This window comes from Drosophila navojoa, chromosome 6, assembly GCF_054131105.1.
Source record: "Drosophila navojoa isolate 15081-1374.11 chromosome 6, UAZ_NAV_1.0, whole genome shotgun sequence".
Taxonomy (NCBI): domain Eukaryota; kingdom Metazoa; phylum Arthropoda; class Insecta; order Diptera; family Drosophilidae; genus Drosophila; species Drosophila navojoa.
Genome location: NC_142894.1, coordinates 620,837 through 646,216, shown reverse-complemented (window position 1 = coordinate 646,216; position 25,380 = coordinate 620,837). Strand labels below are relative to the sequence as shown.

Below are 25,380 nucleotides of genomic sequence, written 5' to 3'. Positions count from 1 at the left end.
GCGTAAAAATATTTTTTTTTAGTACATGTAAATAACATTAGTATATGCATGTACATTTGTATCTCTGTATGTATGAGACATTAGCATATGCCATTTCCTAAATTTTGTATTATAAAATGGGCGAATATTATATACATATGTATGTATGTGCTTACTTTTGTACATTACAATTTCAGCCTGTATACAAATTTAGCATTGGTCGGCATTCAAGGTACTAAAAGTGCATTTAAAAAAAACACCATTCAAGGTACTAAAAGTGAATTAAAAAAACACCATATGTATGTACATACAAAAACGATGTAAATATGTATTTTTTAATTTTAATTCACTTGAAGAAAGAGTCGAACATACATATGTACATAGATATGTACATGCACCTACTGTTACTGCTACTGATACTGTTACTATTTTAGTGTTACTGTTACTACTTACTGTTGAAGTGAACCCGCTTCGTACACACGTACATACATATATCAAATGAACAGGCATTATACATAATGGCAAACACGCATCCTTACGTTTACTGATCAGATCTTACTTCGTAATTTCCAGAAACATGGGATTTTGGCGTCGGCGTTGGCGTCGGACACAATTTTAAAAGCAAGCAAAGACGGAAATTTGGTACAAATGTCCAATGTAGTATAAGAAATAGATACAGAAAGAGTTAAAGAGTACCCAATTCGAAGGTGATACAAATTTAATAAGGAAGACATTTGCAATACAAGACACTTATTATATGTATAACAGTATAAATGACTATTGTACCGCCGTCGACTAGAAGAATGGGACTAATTGTCAACTGGAATCCGTTGACCGAAATTGCTGGAAAAGAGCAAGATCAGCTGTTCCCAAAGAAAAGTGGGCTGACGGCCAACTGGAAGTCGTTAACAAGAACCGTTGGAACACTAAACATAGAGCAGTTGATGTCCGAGTCAAATGCGAATGCGAGTGATAAGGATGCAGCAACAGATGCTTTGGCCGTACGTATTAATTGCATTAAGAATGGATTGACGGAGCATAATATGAATTATGATAAATGGTTGGCAAAGTCAATTACAATGAGTCAGCAGCAACAACAGCAGCAGGAGGTTAGTCACAGAACAATAACTCCGCCGTCGACCATTGACAAAAAATATATGCCAAAAGCTCGTAAGCGAAATCAACCAACGACCACGCTTTTAAAGCCACCGACAATGCATCGAAAGACCAAAAGTAAAAGCAAGAGCGACAAAAAACCAATCCTTGCCAATCCAATAACATCCACAACAAAAACAGCAAAGATTTGTGCTAGCCAACAACAAGAAGAACAACAGCGTATTAAGCATTTTAATGCAACGCAGATAAAGAGCCATCCATTCCCGCAACTTCCGCAGTCTTCGGCGACGGAAGAGATCGCTGCTGTACGAGACCCCGGCGAGAGCAGTACGGGGGGTAATAACATAAGCAATAAGAAGAAATACCATTCCGGGCGCTACAAAATATTAGTTCCATTGCCCAGTCTGGGTGCCACGTCCCTTGCCACGCTATTGACCATAATTTGCATAGAAACTGTCCTACTGTCTACAATGTCTAGCTGCGCTAAAACATTCTATATGCATTGGAATACATCGAACAGCATGTAAGTGCTTATATATATATATATACATATATATGTATTTATCATATATCATTTGAAATCAAGTTTCTAGCAATATATTTATGTATACAATATTGGTAATCGATTCTCAAATTTAGAGCTGATTTAAATTATTCATAAGATCGGATGTACATATGTATTCATGGGTATATGTATGCCGCCGTCCAGCATCGAGCAGAGTATATTCAACGCTCGAGTAGTTTTGCAAACATGCATGCACCTACATTAGGATGGAAACGATAGCGAACGCACTTAAGGGCTAGTGCTCACAAATGAAATGCGCACGCACACACTTATATGCACAAAGCGCTTGCATATAAATATATTTATGTATGTCCATACTGTACGCTCAGGACAGCCAAGTATCAGGTCATCTAGAATGTTCATTTATCCCATTGGGATACGTAGGCGGCGAAAATACAGAGTTGTTTGTGTTTTGAATTTTTGTAAGCTGAGATTGCGCTAGGCGTGCGATACGTTCAACTATTTTGTATATATTTAGAGCGGTATCCATCAAGGATTGAGGCTGTTTAATCTATGAGCTCTATGTTTTTCTAGCATTGTGATAAAAAATTATTGGGATCGGCAACTATAGTCTAATATATAGAACTGCTTAGAGAATTATTTGATATATTTGTATAGGATATAAGATAATTATTGAAACATTTATATGTATTTGTCGTAACATTAATTAAGCACCCCTGATGCATACATATGTATATAGGTGTGTGCTTTTAGTTCGAGTATGTGCGTTGCTGTAGCCCTAGTCATACTCGCACATTTATGCGATTGAGTGTGTGTCGGCAAAGCGAACATATGAAATATGCGTACTTTATCATTAGGGGTGATTTTTGATTTACAAAGCTCTACAATCAAATAGAAGCAAAGAAAAAAAATAAACAAAGAACAGCTCGGAACTTGGAACATGGAAGTTGGAAGTTGGAAGGGAGCGAGAGGAAACCAAGGAAACGCTCGTAGGGGGCAAGAGGCAGACATAAGACATAAGTGCGTGCTGCGTGTTGAACACACAGCACTTGATGGTAGCATGGGCGAATGCGGGAGTACGGGAAGGCATAAAAACGGTCGCAGGTAGGGGTGGTGGGACGCCCTTGTGGTTTGGACTGCAGGCCCGAGCACAAGCTTCAAGACCTTCTGAGCCTTTTTTTTTTTTTTGAATGCATCCAGCACTCTCTTTTAGCCACCACCAGCTTTACGTCGCACATTTCTAAATAAATAAATAAGGCGTTTGTTGTTCTCCGTCTGATGAGGGCACATGCGTAATATTTGTACCCTGGCAGAGGGGCAGGTTAACTTGTTGGTGATGTTGCTGTTGCCAGTGCTGGTGGTGTAGTTCTGACACATACTTCTTCTTGACCGCGCACAATGAATAGGAATAAATCCTCGACGTGAGGATACCCTGCATATATGTATATAGTGTGTGTACCAATGGGTGGGTCAGTAAGAAGAATATCTTTCTGGGGTTGCCTCTATTTAATTCTCTACTGTCAGGCATTATGCATCGGTAGGTGAGAGCTAGTTACTTGATTATGATCATCGTGATGAAACATCAGTTGCTCGAAGGTTGCTCTTTCTTTCTTGTTTAAAACCAATTATCTGCGAGTGATATACACGAATCTATATATTTCATCTCTTATAGCTTCTGAAATCCACAGGGTATAAATATATTCCAGAATATAAATTAGGCATACTCTGAGAATGGAGTGGATATAAACGTATCGTTTATTTTCGCAAATATGTATATAACTCTAACAAAATATATTTTCTGAACTTTACAGATTTCGGATTGATAATACAGATCATATTATTGACGTTAACAAAGGCAATTTAGCATTCGAGTTCGATCAGGTACACATAATATGTCCAGTGTATGAGCCCGGGGCATTCGATAATGAAACAGAAAAGTACATTATATACAATGTGTCCAAAGTGGAGTACGAAACATGTCGCATAACGAACGCCGATCCGCGAGTAATAGCTATATGTGATAAGCCTCAGAAATTAATGTTTTTTACAATAACTTTCCGGCCATTTACACCGCAGCCAGGTGGCTTAGAGTTCCTACCTGGAAATGACTATTATTTCATTTGTAAGTAACCTGCATGAAATATATGTTTGTCTTTATCTGTTTATTTTAAACGCCAAAACCTATTCGAATTTGGCTAAAACTTGATCTGTAAATTAGTTTACTATGTAACACATATTAGAAAATATATTAGGTGCTATTTAAATAACAGATGCAAGTATAATAATATTATAATATAATCATAATATTCTACGTCAGAATATAACCCCTGAGTTGATATGTGCTATCTCGCTTGCTGATTTTTGTTATCATATCTTGAGGAGGAATACGCGAATTTGTGGATTTGCCACACGAGTTCTTGAATAAATTATATTATACTCAATGGTCTCAATTAATGTCTATATGTATATGTCGTAAGTAGTTAAAAGCCCAAGATCATTTCTCATAAGCTTGCTAAAAATAAAACTATATTAGACTAATCACAGGGCATAAGAGATAAACTCAAATAGCAGTCGAAAACGCATGATCTAGGGTTGTCGAATATATTTAAAATATCGTATATGTATTATATTTTAAGTTTTGAAAAAATATCAATATGATGTTTCGTACCCAACGCAAATATATCAAAAATATCGCAAAAATTATCGTTATTTGCGGAAAAAATATTTTTTGTGGAAAAATATATCGATAGATTGATATTTTGATGTACATATCGTCGCATTCCCGCGAAATTATCATATGTTAATTTTGCGCGAATTTAAGATTTTAATGCAGAACGGTTAGAATACGTCTGTCTCACATACTTGCAAAAATTACAAATAAATTCGTTCTAGCTTCAGAGAAAACAAATTTCAATTTCCTAGCATTTTTATGTGCGTGTAAAATTATCGTATGTCCATACGCTTAAGTGTAATTAACTACTTTAAACGGGAATTTCTTCTTCGTTTTCTTTTGTGAGGTTATTCTTTGGTGCTTTAATATTCTTTGATTAGGCAGATAGGAAATGATGCTGCGCAAGCTCAAATTAGTGATACGTTAAGTTTTAGTGCACCAATTCGAAAGCATAAGTGTGAAACTATTATGTAATTGCTTTAGTAGTGAAAAATACGGCAAAAGAGTAATGAAATATGCTTAGCTCTTGTATTGTATTTGCTTATTCTAGATGGTAATAAAAAGATAACGTCAAGTCTGAGCCTTTATTGCGATAGTTGCGTTGGCCAAAATAAAACAAGCAAGAACGCTGTAAAAATTACAGGGTATTTTATGATATGCCACGCTCCTAAAGAAGCGTAACAAAGCTCTTAAGGAAATCGATAGAAGAGGTTACTAGTAACTAAAATATCCAAATTTGAAATCTAGCTCATATAGTATAGGAGATATAAACTTTTGTGGTTTGGCAACATATATTTGTCGAAACTTTTTGGTCTTGGATGGTTAGCCCAAGTATAATTTGAGGTCTCTAGCATCAATAGTGTCCAAAGTAAAGCAGAATAATAATTATACCCTGAACCCATTGAAAATTGGAAACCAGGGTATAATGGTTTTGTTAAAAGTATGTAACAGGCAGAAGGAGGCGTGGCAGACCCCACAAAGTATATATATTCTTGATCAGGGCGACGAGCTGAGTTGATTTAGCCCTGTCCGTCTGACCGTTCGTCCGTCCGTATGTGTGAACGCGTCGATCTCAGAAGATATAAGAGCTAGAGACTTGAAATTTTTTTTCCTAGGTTCCAAATTTTAAATGTGGACTTATGTGTATTTTATATAATTTCGATTTCACTTTTGAAAAAGGCGTATTTCAAGTACTAGAGACTTCTGCTTTGGAATTTACATACATCTGAACATTATAATTAAGTTCTGAAAGTTTCATTAAGATCGTACGTCCAGAAATTAAAAAAAAATTCAACAAATATATTCGTATTATATTGCCCGCACTGCAGCGCAGCCTAAGCGCAGTCGCTGCTTACTGCGCAGTTAGCAGAGCGCGTTCTAACACGTGCGTGTGTATGTATGTGTGCCTAAACGAAGTGTAGAGTGAGTTGAATATCAGATTGGAGGGTTCAGGGTATCTCCTAGTCGAGCAGTCTCGACTAGAGTTTTCTTTTTTTTTTCATTAATCATTATAGAATCATAACATGTGCAAGTTTTTCTAGCTTTTAAACTCTAGGAGATAAAGTTTTCACTTTCACTTTCATGAATGAGTATAAGCATGGCTTTGCTTGCTGGTTTAGCACATTTTTTATTTGCTTGTACTTCAACAACCCTAGTATGATTCACTGTAGCCTTCAAGGACCTTATATTCCAATATTTCCTCGCTTCTTTTCCGACACATGTGCACACACATAGGCATGTGACTTGGCAAATCCTTTGTTGAAGAAAACCTCTTAAGGATGGATTTTTTGAAACCAACTTTCAGAATGTGTGTATTTGCCAAGAATCATATCTCTAGTACTTAAAAGTCTATCTTTATAGTCTGAACCCATTTTCAATGCGAAATCAAGTTTTGTTATAAGTATGTAATATGCAGAATGAGGCGTGGACTGTCTAGACGGACAGACGCTCGTCCGTCCGTCCATATGTATGAGCGCGTTAATTTCAGAAGATATGAGTGCTAGAGACTTAAATTTTATTTCCTATTTAATTATATCTCCTACACCTTTAGAGCTACAATCTCCTAATTTGAAATGTATACTGTATATGTATTTTATAGAATTTCATCCCTAAATATGTTAAAGGAGTATTTCAAGTACTAAAGAATTGTGCTTTGGCAGATGCACGCGTGTCAAAGCTACAATCACGATCTGAAAAGTTATTTGACTGTGTTTCTTGTGGAAGCAGAAGAGCAGAAAAAATAAAAGAAAAACGAATAATTTATTGAAATATCAATTGCTCGAAGGGTTTAGGGGATCTAGTAGCCGAGTAGTATCGACTAGAGCTTTCTTACTTATTTTTAGAATATTATATATGAATTACATTGAGCTAGTTGTTGCTAATTGATTTTGTTTGGATCTATATTTTCAAATTGCAGCGACTTCATCAAAGGACGACTTATACCGTCGCATAGGGGGACGCTGTTCCACAAATAACATGAAAGTTGTGTTTAAAGTGTGCTGTGCGCCTGAAGAGAAGAACAAAACAACGGAGACAACAACCCTGTTGGGGAATGTGCCAGCTGTGGACAGTGGTGGAATGGGCAATATACACAAAGGCGCCGATAATGCGGCTGTTAATATTGATCTGAATCGAAATATGAATAGTCCGAATGGAATTAATACAATTGGCATAGACGTTAGCAGCGGATCAGCAGCTGGTGGCGGTGATCAAATGCAGCCCGTCAATGGCGCTGGCACTTCGATCAATACAAACATTGATCAGTTCAACCGCATACCCATTAAACCGAACTTAATAGCCGGAGGAGTTGGATCTGTAGGGGAAGGAGTAGGTGTGGGATCTGGCATAATGTTTTCACCTGGCCATGGCAGCATAAATATGCTGCCACCTGGCCGAGGCGGCATTCACACGCCATACCCTAACCATCATCATATACAGACTGGCATACGAATTAATAATGTTCCAACGCAACAGAATAATCAGCATCCGCATTATAAAGGCAATCTGAATAATATGAACAATAATGGTAAGGGCGAAACTACACATCAGTTCAACATACAAGAGGAAGTTGGCAAAACAGATATGCATTACCTGTCGCCGGTTGTTGTTGACACAAATCACAGTAACATAGTTCAGAGCACGATCAATTGGCCAATTAATAACTGGCCCATTAGCTCGGGTGTGGACACGAACAGAACAACAACATCAAACAGCAGAATAAAAAATTTCAATATAAACTCAAATTCAAATCCTAACTCAACTAACATACTTAACAATAACAATATTAACCATAATAGGAAACAATTCTTCCATCCGAAGCATACCACAAATATCAAAATTAAAACAAATTCAGGCAGCCAAAATACAGATATTAGCAATTATACACAATCATCCCACAGTCCGACAGACCTTTTTAATAATAAGACGAAAAGTAAGTAGAATACATAAGAAATGCATTCGCATATGCATATGCCATTAACTACCTGTGTCACGCCTGTCTAACATTAACGGCACCACTACCACCTACTCCATACCTGTCCCGGCCACTGTATATAGAGGGGAGATGAAAGATCGATGATAATAATGTTTTCTACAACGCTACTTCTTGCTGCTGTCTGTTTGTCCGTCTGAACATAACTCATTTCGATGCGATTCAAGCTATTGACATTCTACTTTTGGAGAAATTTTATTCCCTGGCACTTAAGTAAAGCCTTTGAATTAAACTGAAACACTGATAATACGAGGATATAAATATATATATATATATATATATATATATATATATATATATATATATATATATATATATATATATATATATATATATATATATATGCGCTGTGCCTGACCCGACCAATGCCAACCAACTTCCTATGTATGCGTAAGATTATGAGTACTTATTTGAATTACTTGGCAATATTAATTAACTATATTAATTAAAATCTAAGAATTTAAACTATTAAGAATTTGGTAAACTAAAGCGTTTCTCACATTCCAGATGATCATCAAAATTATGACAAGCATCCAAACGAAGTAGTGAAAAACGAAGAGCTGACCTACAACAGTGGATCGGGTCGTCGCCTCATCTATGTCTATTTGTGGAGGTGGAGTTGGCTTTCGCTCGCCGGTATATTCTACACTTTTCATTATTTATTTTGGAAGCTTAACAACGCAATGGATCGTAGTATCGAAACACTAGGTATATATCGGTGAAGATTCATTTTATAACATCAGACTTCCGGCTATCATATTATTAGGGAGTACTCTATATAAACATAGCTATACATTCTTATATATTTCTAATATAAGATCGATTGAAGAATCTACTAACAGATAGATAGAGAGAAAGAGAGGGGATAAACAATTGATGAAAAGAAGGAGAAAGGTGAAAATAGAATAAATACGTTTAAAAATGAAGATATTTCAAGCGAATTAAAACATAGTTTATAGCGATTTAAATATATATTATTGAACCTAACAAGTAAATAATGAGAATACCGATAGCAGATTTGGAGTATATAGATTAGGTTTGCCTTGGCATCTGAAGATTGTATTGTTCGCGTCAAACTCAAAAGTATTTCCCAACAAAAATTAACAGCTCTTGTCTTGAATACAATTAATACAAAACAAATTTTACATATAAATACAAGTTTCCATTTTAGTTTTATCAGTTCTAAATATTGTTGATTGTTTGGTTAAATTTCATGCTGTAAATATATATATATATATATTTTTTTTTTAATATTTATTTTGTAATTTTTCTGTATAGTTTTTATGTTTAATTTGCCTTGTTCGTGACTGTTAAACAAAAAAATATTCAAAACCATGTATATCAATTCAAATCGGGCTAAAGGAGCTATACTTATCACACTATCAGTATAATCATAACTTAAGTATACACTAAAGTAAACTAATTCTCTGCATCCTCCTGGCAAGTCAAAAAATACTCGACAATCGAGCGCCCTTTCTTTTTATTTAAGTGTGTGTAATCTTTTATAATTTTCTTTGTTGGATTTGAAGTTTTTCAAATGAAATCTGTGAATTCAGTCAACGATTATCCGCTTTCGAAGTCGAAAGGCAAACTTACATTATATATAAATATACTTCTCGTACAATAGCTGCCTAGTACGACAGTTCTGACTGAAAATAAAAAATTATAAGTGATATGCTCTATGTATATATATATATATATATATATATATATATATATAAAGCATACGTTTATATTTAAGGAGAAGATTAAAACTCGTGTAGGAAATTAGAAAATAGGTAACTAAGGCCAATGGCAAACAGAGATATACACGATAATATGAAACATGTACTTGTTATATCAGAAAGAAATTTTCGTATTGCATTTACATTTACAGTAATTATTCGTATATTAAGTATTTCGAATATGGGAAAGGTGAAATTCAAAGAACTCTCAACTGTAAGTTTTTAGGTTCTTATCCTTTTTTGTTTTTGTTTTTGTTTTACTTTTTAGTTTTAATTTTGAAATTTTAAATGAAAAGATGCAGTACATACATATATATATATATATATATATATATATATATATATATATATATATATATATATATATATATATATATATATATATATATATATATATATAGAACTTACATACAAAATTTTATATAAAAAGAAAATAAAAAAAAAAAAACATTTGTATGAAGAATGAGAGGCGAACAGAAAAGTTTAGGTGAAACGTTATAGTAATTGTATATTTAATAAAAAAGAGAAAGAAAAAACAATGAGAATTTGTAATTCATGTATTGATGCAGCCATTTGCTTCACATTCAGAACATGAAAATTATTTACATACCACATAAGTAGTATTCATATAAATACATTAAAGAAACCAACGAGTTGGATCGTTTCGGTGTTATATATACATATATATGTATGAATATATATATTCTGATTCAAAACATCACAGCCAAATAGAGCGAGCGTTCTTTGACTTTATTGTATTATTCAAATCATACAGAATAATTTCACACACAAATACGCACGCGCACAGCATTTAATTGTAAAACAGTCCGTCACAAACTTGTATTTCTTATATGGCAGTCGGAGAACCCTTTGTACCCACCCTTTAATGATAGTAAACGCTCTCGTTTTAAGCATAATGCAGCAACTTACGAATAATCCGAATTTATAACATCCGAATTAGAATCCGAAAGCAGTCACAAAACCAAGATCAATGCCCCAGGTTTAAATAATTTATATTTAAATACTTTTCAATGCAAACTCTCTTAAAAATAGACAACAGAGAAGTGTAGATACAATAGTATTTATCCGCTCTTACAGTTTGAGATGATTAGGATTACGCTTACAATACAATACAATTTACAATACGATTCCATAAAACTCCATACAATACATTACAATAAAATACACTACATTACAATACAATACACTACATTACAATACGCTACAATACAATACACTACATTTCAATACACTGCATTATAATACAACACACTACAATACAGTACAACACAATACAATTATATACATACATCTCAACTTAAAATCATGTCAGCCTTAGGAACCGCTTTCATTTCGTTTCACTGCCACAGGTAAAAAAGTAGCCAAGTATTTTGAGGTCTAATGTTATCTATGCTCGTGAGTTGAATTGGTGTTGTACAGCTCTTCAGATTTTAGACTCGGATTTGGAGCTGTTATCTTTCGAACATCATCAGCCAATTCGACTTTATAAGTATATTAATACAAATATCATTCGATGATTATTTGTGTACTTCGGATACTTCAACATGCGAATTAAAATATACTTTAGTTAATCTGCATATGATTTTTTTATTTGTCAATTAGGGGCCAATTAAAACCAGTTTATTAATTGCAGATATATTTTGATGTTTCCACTTTCTCACGTCTGCCCCACTATGCAGAATATACTTATGCTTATGCATACATATAAGTTAGACACGGTCACAAACACTGAATTAATTGCAGACTCAGGACTAGTGTTGCCCTTAAAGGTATGCAATCGACGCAGACTCCTGCACAGCTATCTATACATATGCAATCGTATGAACAGTACCACTTAGAAATCTCCTGCTGGCCCTTATAACTACTCTATAATTATTTGCAGTCACAGATAAACAACACGCACACACACACACACGCATATTCACTTGATAAATAGCCCTCATAAATATGCTATATAAAAGTTGCATAACATTTAACTCACAGATGTTGATACATACATATGTAATGCCGAAAGCGATCGAAAGGGGAAAATGATATAATTCAACCATAGCTGAATATAATTGTATGTATATGCACATATACATGAAAAGGAGATAATATAAAAAGAACAGAAGAAACAAAATAAAAACTCAGTTGGAATAGCGAAGGCAGACTAAAGTGTAGTTTTTAACTGTAGAACAGAAAATTTATATCTACTTAAATAATATCATTTAAGAGGTCAAATTCAAAACGAGAAACCGAAACTACATACATTTATGTGTACTATTAGATGGAGGTGACTACGGATACGAATACGAATATGAATACGAACAAAGACAAGCCGAAAAAACGAAGAAGAGTGGAGAAGTGAAACATGTATCAATGCAAATAAAAAAAGAAAAATGTAAAATTACGACTTGTCTTTTTCTGGCTAGAAATGTATGGGTAGTGTTCCTGACCCACTCTGCGCTTTGTACATGGAGTATTGGAGCTATGGATGCTGACGTCTGTGCATTCTTCCGGGCATTGGGCTATAAGGTGATGAAATGGATAACTTTTAAGACCCTTTAGGAAAAATTCGTACACAGCAGTAGTCGTTCCTCCCTATATTGAAGAGATCTGCGGGGCTTGGCGGAGCAGCCTTCCACGAGCTTTATGAAGATGGGTAGACGTCGGCATAATCGTAAGCAACCCTGTTCCAGATAAGGATATGGCGATTCAAAAAGTCGCTGAACTGACTGGCACCGGGAGCATGCCAACTCCATTATTAAACGCAAACGCTAGGCGCTGCATACCATTTGTCAATTGGCCAAATATATTGCTTAATACCTTATGTGTAAATCTCTCTTGCATTACCTATATTTTTAGGTTACCTTCAATTTAAGGAACAGCAAACAATTTTAAATTAAAACCAAGTCGTTCGAAATATAGGCTTGTACATGAAACTAAATGCAATTATTTAGAAGCTCTTTTGGACAGCAATTTCCAAAATCTGCCATGCAAGTTACTATATGACTATAATGCTCAAACTCTGGTGTATGTTATGCACTTCTGAAACTAGAGATTTGAAATATTATATACTAGCTAACCCGGCGAATTTCGTACCGCCTCACAGTCAAAGAATGTCGTGCTACCTTTTAGCTGAACAATATTAATATAGATAGAAATATAACAGTATTTTATTATGATGAATGGATGATAAAAACACAGTCTGATTAATTTATTAACCGGAATTTCATTCAAGCACCTTGTGGTAAACAACGTTCTTTGTATTACCGAACCAGCCTTCAGTTGTAATTTTTACGATGGTAAACCAGGCACATCCAAGGAGTTCAAAAATCCAGCTGGACATTTAGGGGCTTCTTATTCGTTTGTTAGATAGATTTGAATTAATTCAGAGTACCTACGATTTGATTTTGAATTAAAAAATTGAGGTCATCTACATACATCTTTATTTTTAGCTGCCGAAATTGCTCGCTCACTTAATCATGTAGTATTTTTGTGGTTAGCAGTTATATCCGAAAATATTTTGTTGATAAGCTCATCGAAATTGCAAAAATTTGGAGGAAATGAAATAAAACTGCTCAATTCGTCAACAGGAACACGGCCATTACCGATATTCAGCAATTGCTTCGATAGATCGTTCAACAATGCAACTCTCATATTTACAGACAGTTGAAATTCGTTTACATATCGCCACAGATTTTATGCTTTGAGGCAAGCGTTTGATTCATCGGCAGCAGCAGATCTTGGAATTACTGGTATTGTTTGTCGGAAATCGCCAGATAATAAAATCCTTGAACCACAAAAACATCTCGAGTTATTGCGCAGATCTTTTAATGTTCGGTCTAGTGCTTTAAATGCACGTTTGTGCGCCATTGTGCATTCGTCCCATATGATAAATTTTGATGCTACTAAAACTTTAGCCATTGCGGAGTATTTCGAAATGTTACATGTCGGTTGTTCTGTAGTTTGAAGATTTAATGGGAATTTTAAGGCATCCGTCTAACAATGTGGCCGCTATTCCACAAGCAATTGCTACCGAAATTTCGGATCTCGCTCGTACACGTACATACGTATTCAGCAATGGTACATTCGTTTGAACTGGTTGGATTAGTTATCATGGTATTTGTTCCACAGGTCACGTGGGCTCGATGGGAATAAATCTACATATTATTTAATAAATAATTTACACAAATTAATGTCTAAAGCAAACAAATATCTCAGTACCTACGCCACATAAACTGGTAACTACACACACAGTATGTATTCACATTAACGTATTAATAAAATTTGCATGAATAATTGTTTTACGTGAGAGCATGACCGTAAGCTGCCAATGGTATCAAGCCTACTGAGAAAATTCTAAATGACAATGCAAAGACAACTCCGAAATTAAAGAACTTTTAGGGATAGCGCATTTTCCAAGTATTCGTCAATTTTAGATATGTATATTGAGCTATTCGGGGCGGAGACAAATCCAACAAATCAAAAACCATGAAAATTGGTCCTGCAGATCTCGAGTTATAAAACTTGTAACCAACACGACTTTGTTTTATATATGTATATGTATATAGATTTGTACACTAACCAGAGATTTGTACCAACCCAATTCAACAAATTATGTTAGAGGAACGGAACTAGTTCCTGTTCCGGTACCATTCGTTTGGTTTACCTCCATAAAAGTTGACAATCCTGAAACGAATTGGGGTCAGAAACGTCAACTCTCAATCTGGCAGTAGCAGCAGCAGCATCCACACAAACAAGAAAAAGCAATCCTCTCTGCGAGTTTGTTTAACTCTTGTTCAACTATAAATAAACAGCAATGTTCAAGTGCTTTGGCAATTTGTGAATTAATAACTATACGCTTACTGTATACGTATGTTGATTAGTTAATACAACAACAAAACTTGAGTCTAAGGGTGTGCGCGTTGGGTGGTTGATTGGTTGGGGGGTTGGATCGCCTTTAGTCGAGTGAAGAAAAAGTGCATTCATAATTGAAGCTGTATACAAGGTCACGTGTATTTTTTCCTCGAGTTGCATAAAAGAGCTTTTCTGTATTTAAATTTTAGGATGTGATGCATCTACAATGTACAATTATAAGCAGAATATCTGCTAGTTCATCATTCTTGTAAATATACAGTCGAGTCTCGATAATTCGAAATGGCGGGTTTTTAAAAATCAAAATCACGTCCTTCAACAATTTTAGCTTATTATAAAAAAGAATACACATTCATTACAATATTATTTAGATGCAGTTTATTAAATTTAAAATTTACTCTTCACCCTTATATGTGTGTGTGTGTGTGTGTGTGTGTGTGTGTGTGTGTGTGTGTGTGTGTGTGTGTGTGTGTGTGTGTGTGTGTGTGTGTGTGTGTGTGTGTGTGTGTGTGTGTGTGTGTGTGTGTGTGTGTGTGTGTGTGTGTGTGTGTGTAAAATTTCGAGGCCACATAAAGACGCCATCATTATATATATAAATATACTAGACACCTAAAAATTCTTAATTTTTAATGTTATTTTTAACTGTATATTAATTAATAATTTCAATTCAGAGTGATCTAGGGTCGAGTATCCGACATTCTGACATCACGTCTCTAGCACGGTAACGAGGCTCAGCCATGTCATGGGAGAGCATCGCATCGAAAGATCTGCTCAGGTATATATAATGTCTATTTATCAATGCTATCATAACATACATTATCATGTATTATTCTCCACTTCCGCAGCATACCACAAAGTCACAAATTGTCAGCAACACATTTACTCGCGTCACCTGATGGATCACGATATTTGCTGAATAATTCCAATGGTCTGTAAATTAAAATAAGAAAAAATAAAATATATAAATTGGTATATACACCATGCATTATATATCTATATATGTATATATTTATATATATTGAATAGATCTGTGCCAATTTGATGAGAACTATTCAAGAATTGCCGGCTACGGCTCTAGCCCCGATGCTAATGTGGAGGGCCGTTCATTGTGGGTGCGACACGGCTTATCTCGTCCAGGCCAGGTTAATAACATACTTGGTTGCTTTTGGGCATGCCAAAGAAGTCTTCGGCAGTACATAGCGAGACGGAAGGTACGTATGTATATACTATGTACTTGTAGCCTTTTTATTCTCTCTTGTAGCCTATTCTCTCGCACATGGACCGTGGGTGACTTTCAATAAATTCTCGTTTTCGTGTCCTTTCACAGATTGAACGCGGCCTACGATTATATGAGCAGCATAATCAAACAGCTGCTGTTCGCACCTGGCGTAGCGCTTTGAAGGGTACTTGTCGTCGAGAGGATTGTTTTCAGCTGTTGGGTTATTTGTATCAGGCGCACATGGATTGGGGCAAGTATCGGGATGCGATTGACTTTGGGCATCAGCAGCTGGGCATATCCGAAGAGCTGGACTCACCAAATATGAGAGCCGAAACATATTTAAATTTGAGTCGCGCTCACGCCAGCTTAGGTGGCCTTGAGCGAGCTTTGGCATATGCGCGACACTCGCTCTACAACGAGTCTGGCACGAAATGCCGCAGCGGTCTGGTTCATCTGACTGTGGCAAGGGTCTATCTGGAAATGGGTGGATTCTCCAGGGCCTTGGAGGGCTTGCAGGGTGCGCATAAGATCGCAACGGCTATTGGCGACCCATCTCTGGAATTGCAAGTGTATGTAGCGCTTTCTGAGCTATTCAGTCGATTGCAGGATAACGACAAGAGTGCGACCTATGCATCTAAGGCATACGACTTATCAAGGTCCCTACAGCTAGGCGATCTCAACTCTTGCCATCACAGGGCCGCTTTACTGCGTATGGCAGCCTCGCTGCGTAAGCAGGGTGATTTAGGAGATGCTCACGACTATTGCATGGTAAGCTATCTACTCTCTCTCTTTCTTATATATATGTATATATATATATATATATATATATATGGTAAGCTATCTACTCTCTCTCTTTCTTATATATATATATATGCAGGAAGCAACTAGATTGTCATTGATTTCTGGTGATCAGGCCACATACACACGCAGTATAAGAGTGATGGGCGACATTTACCGCAAGAAGATGGATATCGAAGTACGTATATCACTTGTATTATCTATATGTATGTAAATAAGAAATACATATAGCTTTGAGACTGCACGAAATAAGATCAGTTGTTTTCGGCACAGTGAAATTTCTGCTGTCAGACCGCCTATTGCTCAAACCTTTAGAAAATATAAATGCTCGATAGAAACGTTATTATTTCAGCCAAAAGGATTAGAAGGATTTAGCTTTTGTGTGTCAAAAAAATACAAAGCTACCAGGTCTTCAATTATATATCGTACAACTTTGAAAATAGAATGGCCTAATTTTGTAACTGCAACTTTGCAAAAAAAAAAAAAAAAAACAAGTAAGAAAGCTCTAGTCGAGACTGCTCGACTTTCAGACCGTAATCATGATGTATAAATGCATGTGAAGCTCAAGTCTCTAGTATTTGATATACGACTTCTACAAAGATGAGGGTGAGGGTATGCGCGCGATATATACGGACATTTAAAAAAAAAAGTTGAAGTCTCTAGGTCTAATATCTTCTGAGATCGACGCGTTCATACATACGGACAGACAGACAGACAGACGGGCAGGGCCAAATCGACTCAGCTCGTCGTGCTGATCATGAATATATATACTTTGTGGGGTCTGCCACGCCTCCTTCTGGCTGTTACATACATTTCAACAAAACCATTATACCCTGATTTCCCATTTTCAATGGGTTCAGGGTATATCAAGTAAGAAGGCTCTAGTCGAGACTTGTCGACTAGGAGATACCCTGAACACTCCAATCTGATACTCGAATTATTCTGTACTTCTTTTATGTAAATATACATACATGCACATGCACGTGTAAAAACGAGCTCTGCTAACTGCGCAGTAAGCAGTGACTGCGCATGGGCTGCGCTGCAGTGTAGGCAATATTTTGAGAATTTATTGGTTGAGTACTTTCATTTCTAGACATATGTTCAATCCTATTGAAACTTTCAGAACGTAATCATAATGTTCAAATGTATGTACATTCCAAAGGACAAGTCTCTAGTATTTGAAATGCTTTTTTTTACAAATTGGGGGCGAAGGGGGCGTGGTATCCAAAATCTGTAAATTACAAAATGTTTGTATTCATCATGTGTATATACACAGTAAATCTGAAGCTTTCAGGTCTAAAAGTGTTCAAATGAGGCTGAAAAAAAAATCGGTTGATTTATCGAAAAAATAAAGCAAACTCGTACTGCGTATGGTATACACGACTATGCATGCCAAATTTCAGCTCTCTAGCTTTTGTATCTTCTGAGATCGACGCACTCATACATACGGACGGAGAGGGCTATATCGACTCAGCTCGTCGTCCTGATCAAGAACATATATACTTTGTGGGGTCTGCGATAATTCCTTCTTTTAGCTTTGACATTGCAAGTCCAAACAGAGGGGTGGCGTCATGGTAGAAGGCGCGGCGCTCGATCGCAAGGTCTCGGGTTCAAACCCGGGGCGAGTTGTAGTTTTCTTTTAATTGCTTCAAAAATCTAAATTGAAATTTTAACCATACTATATGTACATTTTTATTAGTTTGGTTGTTCTTGCACATTCTTAAAGTCACATCAGCAGTTAGTTTGGCTAAGATTTGCTAGATGGCGCTGCAGCAGTGAATCTAGAGTTTTCTTACTTGTTTTTATTGGCGTCGAAAATCAAAGGTTTCTTGCGTGGAGTTCAGGCATTGTACCCCTTCTTATGGAGCACATTTCGCATAGTTTGCGGATGCACGCTAACTCATGAGGCTAGAAATATATCCTCCTGTATTTTTGGCGCATATGTTTTTGGATTCTTGTTTATTGTGGCTAGGATTTGGCGTTTATCTCTGACACTCGATTTTTTAGGACCGCCTGATCTTGGCTGAACTTCAAGTGTTGCCGTTTTTCCGTAGGATATTATTATATTTTGCATACTGGAAGGGGATCGCCAAATCGTTCGGCCAATTCATCTTACTCCTTTCCCTTCTAAGTAGAGATTTTTTATTATTTGACGCGTTTCTAAAGGGATTTGCTTTCCGCAACCTATATTGACCAATTACTCTCGCAAAAAGTTAAATTGTAATTCATAATAACGTATATATGTATGTGACTCGAAGAAAAGATAAGTAGAAAATTTATCGTTTGAAATGTTAAAATTGACCTAACTGTAAAATGCTCAGACGAAAAACTTTTTTGGCCTGCATTTGGGTAGTTTAACCCTTTTTTGGTGTATAAAAAGGTCACACATGAAGCAAACAAATTTTGTTTTGCCTATTTCATAAATAAATACCTCTTTTGTATGTAAACTAATCTTAATTCATTTATTGTCATATATGTAAGTTAAAGGGTTATTCGTCTCATCAAAAGATGAGCTTATCAAAAAAATATTTTCGGATATAACTGCTAACCACAAAAATACTACATGGTTAAGTGAGCGAGCAATTTTGGCAGCTAAAAATAAAGATGTAGATGACCTCAATTTTATAATTTAAAATCAATTGTAGGTACTCTGTATTCATTCAAATCTATCTACTGTGTAACAAACGAAGAAGAAGCCACTAATTATCCAATGCTGCGTTTCCCGAAGGGTTCAGGGAATTTTTTACTCGAGCTGTCTCAACTAGAGCATTATTACCAGTTGTAAATGATAAATCGATTTAATCGTCTATAATTTTAAGAGAGCCTTTCGACAGTACGAGCAAGCAATGGGCACATCGGCTAGCTTAGGCGATCGGATGGGCCAGATGGAGGCGATGGATGGTGCTGCCCGATGTCTGGAAACTCTACGCCTACAGAGTAAGATCTGCAATTGCAGGCCTTTAGAGTTCAACACACGGCTTCTGGAAGTTGCCAGCTCCATTGGAGCGAAGGTAGATGTGCAACATATAAAAAAATCCAAAAATAATTTTCGATCTTTTCAGCTATTAGTACGAAAAATTCGAAGTCGCTTGGCCCTTATATATAGGGCCCTAGGCGATGAGGATCAGTGCAATACTCATCTACGATTAGCCGATCAGACCGACACGGCGCTCGGCCTTAATTGTGGTGCATGTGGAGAGGTGTTTGGTATGCATCCGGCTAGCCTAGAAGCACTACCATGTGCTCACATACTCCATACAAGGTATAAATTAATGGGTAATACAAAACTACCGTAGCTATAGCCTGAACTCCAACTCAATAGGCGGGCGGATGGAGGACGAGCGGATCAAGTATTCTTTGTCCTTATCCGTTCGATATTCTTATAGGGAAATCGCCGGCAGCATGTCAGATCAAGCTATGTTTTCAAGTTCATGTTTTCTTCTTCTATTGTTAGATGTGCTCAAGAAATCTTTCGACGACGTGATAAAAGTCTGTCGAACCGATCGTGTCCTGCTTGCAATAAATTGTTAAGCTCCCGTCTACAGCTCTACGGTCATAATGAAAGCGCGACTGAAAGCGAGAACTGCAATGAAGATAGCGCCCGAACCGTGGCGGTAAACGCACATGGCCTGAATCTCGATGGATTTCTCAATACGCTAAGCTCCGACACGTTGCTGCCAACAATGCATACGTTACCACCTCGATCGATTAATAACGACACAGCTGTCTTTTGCAATGGCTTAAAGAATCGTTCCGTTCCGAGCATAGAGAATACAGCTTTGCTCCTAACAACGAATGTTTCGCCAAGCGCCATCTATCGCAGCAATCTGTCTTTGGCTTCTCTCAGCATGCGCGCTTCAAGTCTGACGATCGACAGTGGCCGAAATGCGACATCTTCTGTTTAATTTTTCCAACTGTAAACGAGTACGGAAAAGTGTAAGGTGTGATTAGAAAGCTGACTTTGCCGCTCTACAATCGGTTAATAATGAATGGTACACAGAATCATTCGTTAACATTAGCATGTACATATATGTCTGTTCAAGAAGTCAAAAAGTCTGTTCTTTAGACAGTCCAAGAGAATAATTTGTATAGTTTAATATGTGAATACAAAAGCAAGTTGTTTATATTATTGTTCCAATAATCATTTCCGTATCGCAGTGATCATCGAAAAGAATCGATACGCCTTGGCTTTCGAATTAAAATAAAATTTTCGTGATGATTCGATATCTGCCTAATAGCACTAACCATGGCACTAGGGTTAGCGCTACCAGAAGCTACCCCAAGCCCTAGGCAGTTTCTTGTAAATATCGAACGAATATCGACAGAAATTTCTTCAGCAATAAGATCGATCGAGCAAAGCTAACATAAGATGTTGCAGATAAAAGGATATCACGCTGAGCTAATTCAAAGATCATGAGATCTAAGATATGAATATGAATTATATCTGGAATGTAGAGGAACTAAGCTCTCTAAATCCCAGATAAGCATTCTCTCCAAGTAGCAACATCAACTTGAGTACCTAGATCAAGGAAACCAGGGAAGAGAGAGATGAATAAAGTGCTGCAATTCCATTAACAGCTCGCAAACGTTAAAAATATAAAATAAACCATATTATTTCAAAAAAAGAAAAAGAAATTCGGAATCAATATAACCACAGCAAATAAAATCGGAGAAGTCTGAACTTTCCAATTTTAAAATCGACTTCGAGCTTACTGGCGACCTGTGGGAAAACATTCGGACTATTTGAAGTAAAATAAAAGCGTAGCGAAATTATCCAACTAGTATATAATTGAAATATGTAACTTCCAGTTGAAAACCGGTTTAATCTGCACAAGATATATATTTTCACATTTTAAAAAACTATCCATGTCAAGAAATCGATACAGTATTCAATTGGTAATTTGAAAGATTTTAACATTCATTTAAATGGTATAAAAATGCACAACTAAATAACAAAGTGATTATTATAGTTAGCACAGATTTCAGATATATATATATATATATATATATATATATATATAATGTCAATCATTGATCAAATCAATTTTACTTGCTGTAAAGTAATTGTTAAACCTGTTAAATATATATTATATTAACATAAAATCCCTTTAAAACAGATATATATATATATATATATATATATATATGTATATATATATATATATATACATATTTATATATCTATATATATATATATATATATATATATATATATATATATATATATATATATATATATATACATATATGCGCCGCCCACGCGCAGTCGCTGCTCGGAAAATGCTTTTCCGATATACCAGAAATCATATCGACCATCCAAGATCACTAAGTATAGCGGATATATCTACGCCCATTGGGAACGTGGTTAATCGGATAAAACTATAATTTCTATGTTATGATTCTATAAAGATTAATAAAAAACAAGTAAGAAGGCTCTAGTCGAGACTGCTCGACTAGGAGATACCCTGAACCCTCTATTCTGCACTTTTATGTACACACACATACACATGCATCCACACGCATACATAAGCCCGCGCTCTGCTAACTGTGCAGTAAGCAGCGACTGCGCTTGGGCTGCGTTGCAGTGTGGGCAATAATATGAGAATTTAATTGGTGAATAACTTCGTTTGTAAACATACGATCTTAATGAAATTTTCAGGGCGTAATTATATGGATAAAATGTGTGTACATTCCAAAGCACAAGTCTCTAGTAGTTGAAATACGTTTTTTACAAATTGGGGGCGAAGGGGGCGTGGTATCCAAAATCTGTTGATTACAAAATGTTTGTATTCATCATACGTATATACACAGTAAATCTGAAGTTTCCACGTCTAATAGCATTCCAATGAGGCTCAAAAAACAAAATCAATTTTTCGATTATTCTCGATAAAAAAGTTATCGGATGAGTTATCGAAAAAATAAAGCAAACTCTTACTGCGTATGGTATACACGAGTATGCACACAAAATTTCAGCTCTCTAGCTCTTATATCTTCTGAGATCTCGGCGTTCATACGGACAGACGGACGGACGGACAGACGGACAGGGCTATATCAACTCAGCTCGTCATGCTGATCAAGAATATATATATTTTATGGGGTCTGCGATGATTCCTTCTGCCTGTTACATACTTTTTCACAAATACATTATACCCTGATTTCCCATTTTCGATGGGTTCAGGGTATAATTACATGTCTACGCCCACTAGGAGCTTGACAAATCGGACCTGAAGATATAGTGATTTTTCAAATTCTGCTATGTTTTGGGTAGTATTTATGCTAGGAACCTGAAATCTGAGATATACATACATACACCAAAAATTTTCGACGGATATATATCCGCGTGCCAAACCGCAAAAGCTTATATCTCCTAAACTATAATGGCTTCAAATTTGGATACTTTAGTTACTAGTAACCTCCTCTATCGTTTATTTTAATTTAATATATATTCCGATTTTTATACAATTTCGGTTTTTAATATTTTTTGGATACCGGATTCAAATTCAGTAAACTTCCCTGTGCAGGTCAGATGCCAGAAAAGCTAATTATGAATGATTTTTTTTTTAATATGTCAATTATCAAAAGAATATGTAGATCATATGCTGAAAGTTTCATTTGATTCCGCGCAGCAGCTACAACTATTTTCCTATATGAGTGCACCCATATGTACATTCAAACTTATTCTAGCGTATTCTTAGAATCACATTGCTGTTGTTGTGCTAGAGTTCTCAGCAGTTAGTTTAGTTTAGATTTGCTAGATGGCGCTGCATCAGTGAATCTATTTCAGTTTTGCCATCATCATTTTCACAAGCGCAGTGGCGTTGTGACTAGCTTTATGGCGCTAGATCGAGAGGTCTCGGGTTCGAATCCAGGGCACACCGCATTGACGTTTACTTTATTTATTGTTTAACAATATTTATATGGCTAATTAAATTTTTTTTCAATTTTTTTTTTTATATTTTTAAATACATCAAAATATTAACCACATTAAATGTGCGTTTTTATTAGTTTGGTTCAGGGTAGTATCTAGTCGAGCAATCTCGACTAGAGTTTTCTCACTTGTTGTCCTTTTGTTTTGGATTGTGCTGCAAATGTTTCTTAAAAGACCTGCGTAAACCCTTGTCGAGCAGTTCGTCTAGGACTAATACCCCGTTTTAAGCGAGAAGGACGCTTTATGTATTTCTCGCAGAACGTAGTTTTCAAATGGGAACTAGAACAGATAATTTTCGACGAGCTTCGAACATACTCGTATGGCAGCCAGGGTTGTCCTAAAAGCCATTTTCGCAAGATGTCTTGCTTGCTGAGGTCCTAGAATGCTACAGCCGTCATCCCAAGTGAAAACCGTTGGAAAATTATACAATTTTGTCTTAGTCTAATCATTTTATTTTACCAAGTTCCATCCTTCTATTCTTCTGACATCGATGCCTATCGCCGAGGTGTCAGGTCTACGGATTACTATCGAAAGTCTCTAGATAAGCAAGGTAGCCTTGTTTTGCTAATCCCATCCCACCGCACGGTAAAGGTTGGCAGCATCGGAATTCCCGAAATGAAGACTTCTTCGTATATCGTATATATAAAGAAATATATATGTATATGTAAACAATAATAAATATTTTGTTAAATTATATTATGGAAACATCAATTAATAAACGCACAGTGTCCAATATTATAAATTTATTGTGCCTCTGATTGGGATTGGATAAAAAATTATCAATTTGAATCGGGATGAGTTGTCGTAAGGAAGATACGGGATGAGTTGTCGTAAGGAAGATACGGAAATGGCTGCCTCGGCTCAGCTCGCTCCCGCATCGAGAAGTCGGAATTCGACACAAAACCTTATGGACTGAATTCCATTTGCGCAGTGCTTTGGGTATACGAAGATTTAGAATGAAAGATGCCGAGCGCTGTCGAACTGAAGCAGCATTTATTATTGAATATCTTGAGTGCGCAAGCGTTATAGGCTGAGAGTTGCCATATATTACACAACACCGAAACATATACATATATGTACTCTAACAAGATTACTTGAGCAGAAGCTTAATAAAATTATGAGCAAACTTTTAATTTTATATTGAGCTTAGGAGGAAGCAGTGTATGTAGCCTTGCTTTGTGAGGTAGCTTAAGGCGTTGCCACATTTTGCAATTAAGCTGACAGCCGTTGCATATACTGATTACACAAACGCATAAACATATACATATATATTATGGGAACTTATACGATTAATTTATACGATTAGGAAATTCAATTTTTAAGCTTTAGTATCATGCATTTAGTTTTATCTCGCTTTTAAGTTTATTTATGGTATTTATTTACTTGTATGGTAACTCCGTGTCGGAAACGACTAAGGGGTGGTTGAGTTGGTGCTTTTTCCAATGCATAGTAACTGCAAGGGTAACGGTAGGTGGGTCGGTCTCTTTCCTTCTCTCCCATGTATGCCCTTAGATATGGAACATAGAGAGCATATGGAATGTGTTTGCTTCAGTTCAGTTTTGAATTGGGTATATTCTGCGTGAGGCCCAAAACCTTGCAGAGCGCGTGCTTTCAGTCGTACAAAATACTTGTATATATATATATATATATATATATATATATATATATATATATATATATATATATATATATATATATATATATATATATATATATATATATATATATATATATATATATATATATATATATATATGTAGATAAATGATTATTGGAACTGGGAGCGCAACTCTCTTTGAGAAAAGTACATCTATATATATATATATACATACATTTTTTAAATTATATATACATATATGTGCAATTTCGCCCTCAGTTACAAAAATCATTTGCCGCGAACTTCGTGGCTTAGCGATAAAAATACATAAATATGTATATATAATATATAATATATAATATATAATATATAATATATAATATATAATATATAATATATAATATATAATATATAAAATATAATATATAATATATAATATATATTATATAAT

General features: G+C 35.7%; 2 protein-coding genes across 3 annotated transcripts; both read left to right on the top strand.

Moving 5' to 3' along the window:
• Positions 1–588: 588 nt before the first annotated feature.
• Ephrin (ephrin) lies at positions 589–15,158 on the top strand. Of its 2 annotated transcripts, none has more exons than XM_089262845.1 (5): positions 589–1,618; positions 3,433–3,743; positions 6,709–7,317; positions 8,290–8,490; positions 15,059–15,158. In XM_089262845.1, the coding sequence occupies exons 1-5, from the start codon at positions 753–755 to the stop codon at positions 15,061–15,063; spliced, it is 1,992 nt and encodes a 663-aa protein (XP_089118971.1). In that variant the 5' UTR covers positions 589–752; the 3' UTR covers positions 15,064–15,158. The 2 variants fall into 2 exon arrangements, with proteins under 2 accessions (XP_089118971.1, XP_089118970.1); XM_089262844.1 differs by lacking the exon at positions 15,059–15,158 and adding an exon at positions 9,506–10,646 and having other exon boundaries at positions 8,290–9,451.
• Positions 15,054–20,405, top strand: LOC108658488 (43 kDa receptor-associated protein of the synapse). The gene is made up of 8 exons (XM_030389387.2): positions 15,054–15,162; positions 15,233–15,315; positions 15,414–15,598; positions 15,715–16,374; positions 16,484–16,582; positions 19,224–19,415; positions 19,467–19,666; positions 19,859–20,405. Exons 1-8 carry the CDS (start codon positions 15,125–15,127, stop codon positions 20,307–20,309), a joined length of 1,908 nt encoding a protein of 635 aa, XP_030245247.1. The 5' UTR covers positions 15,054–15,124; the 3' UTR covers positions 20,310–20,405.
• The last annotated feature ends 4,975 nt before the right edge of the window (positions 20,406–25,380 follow it).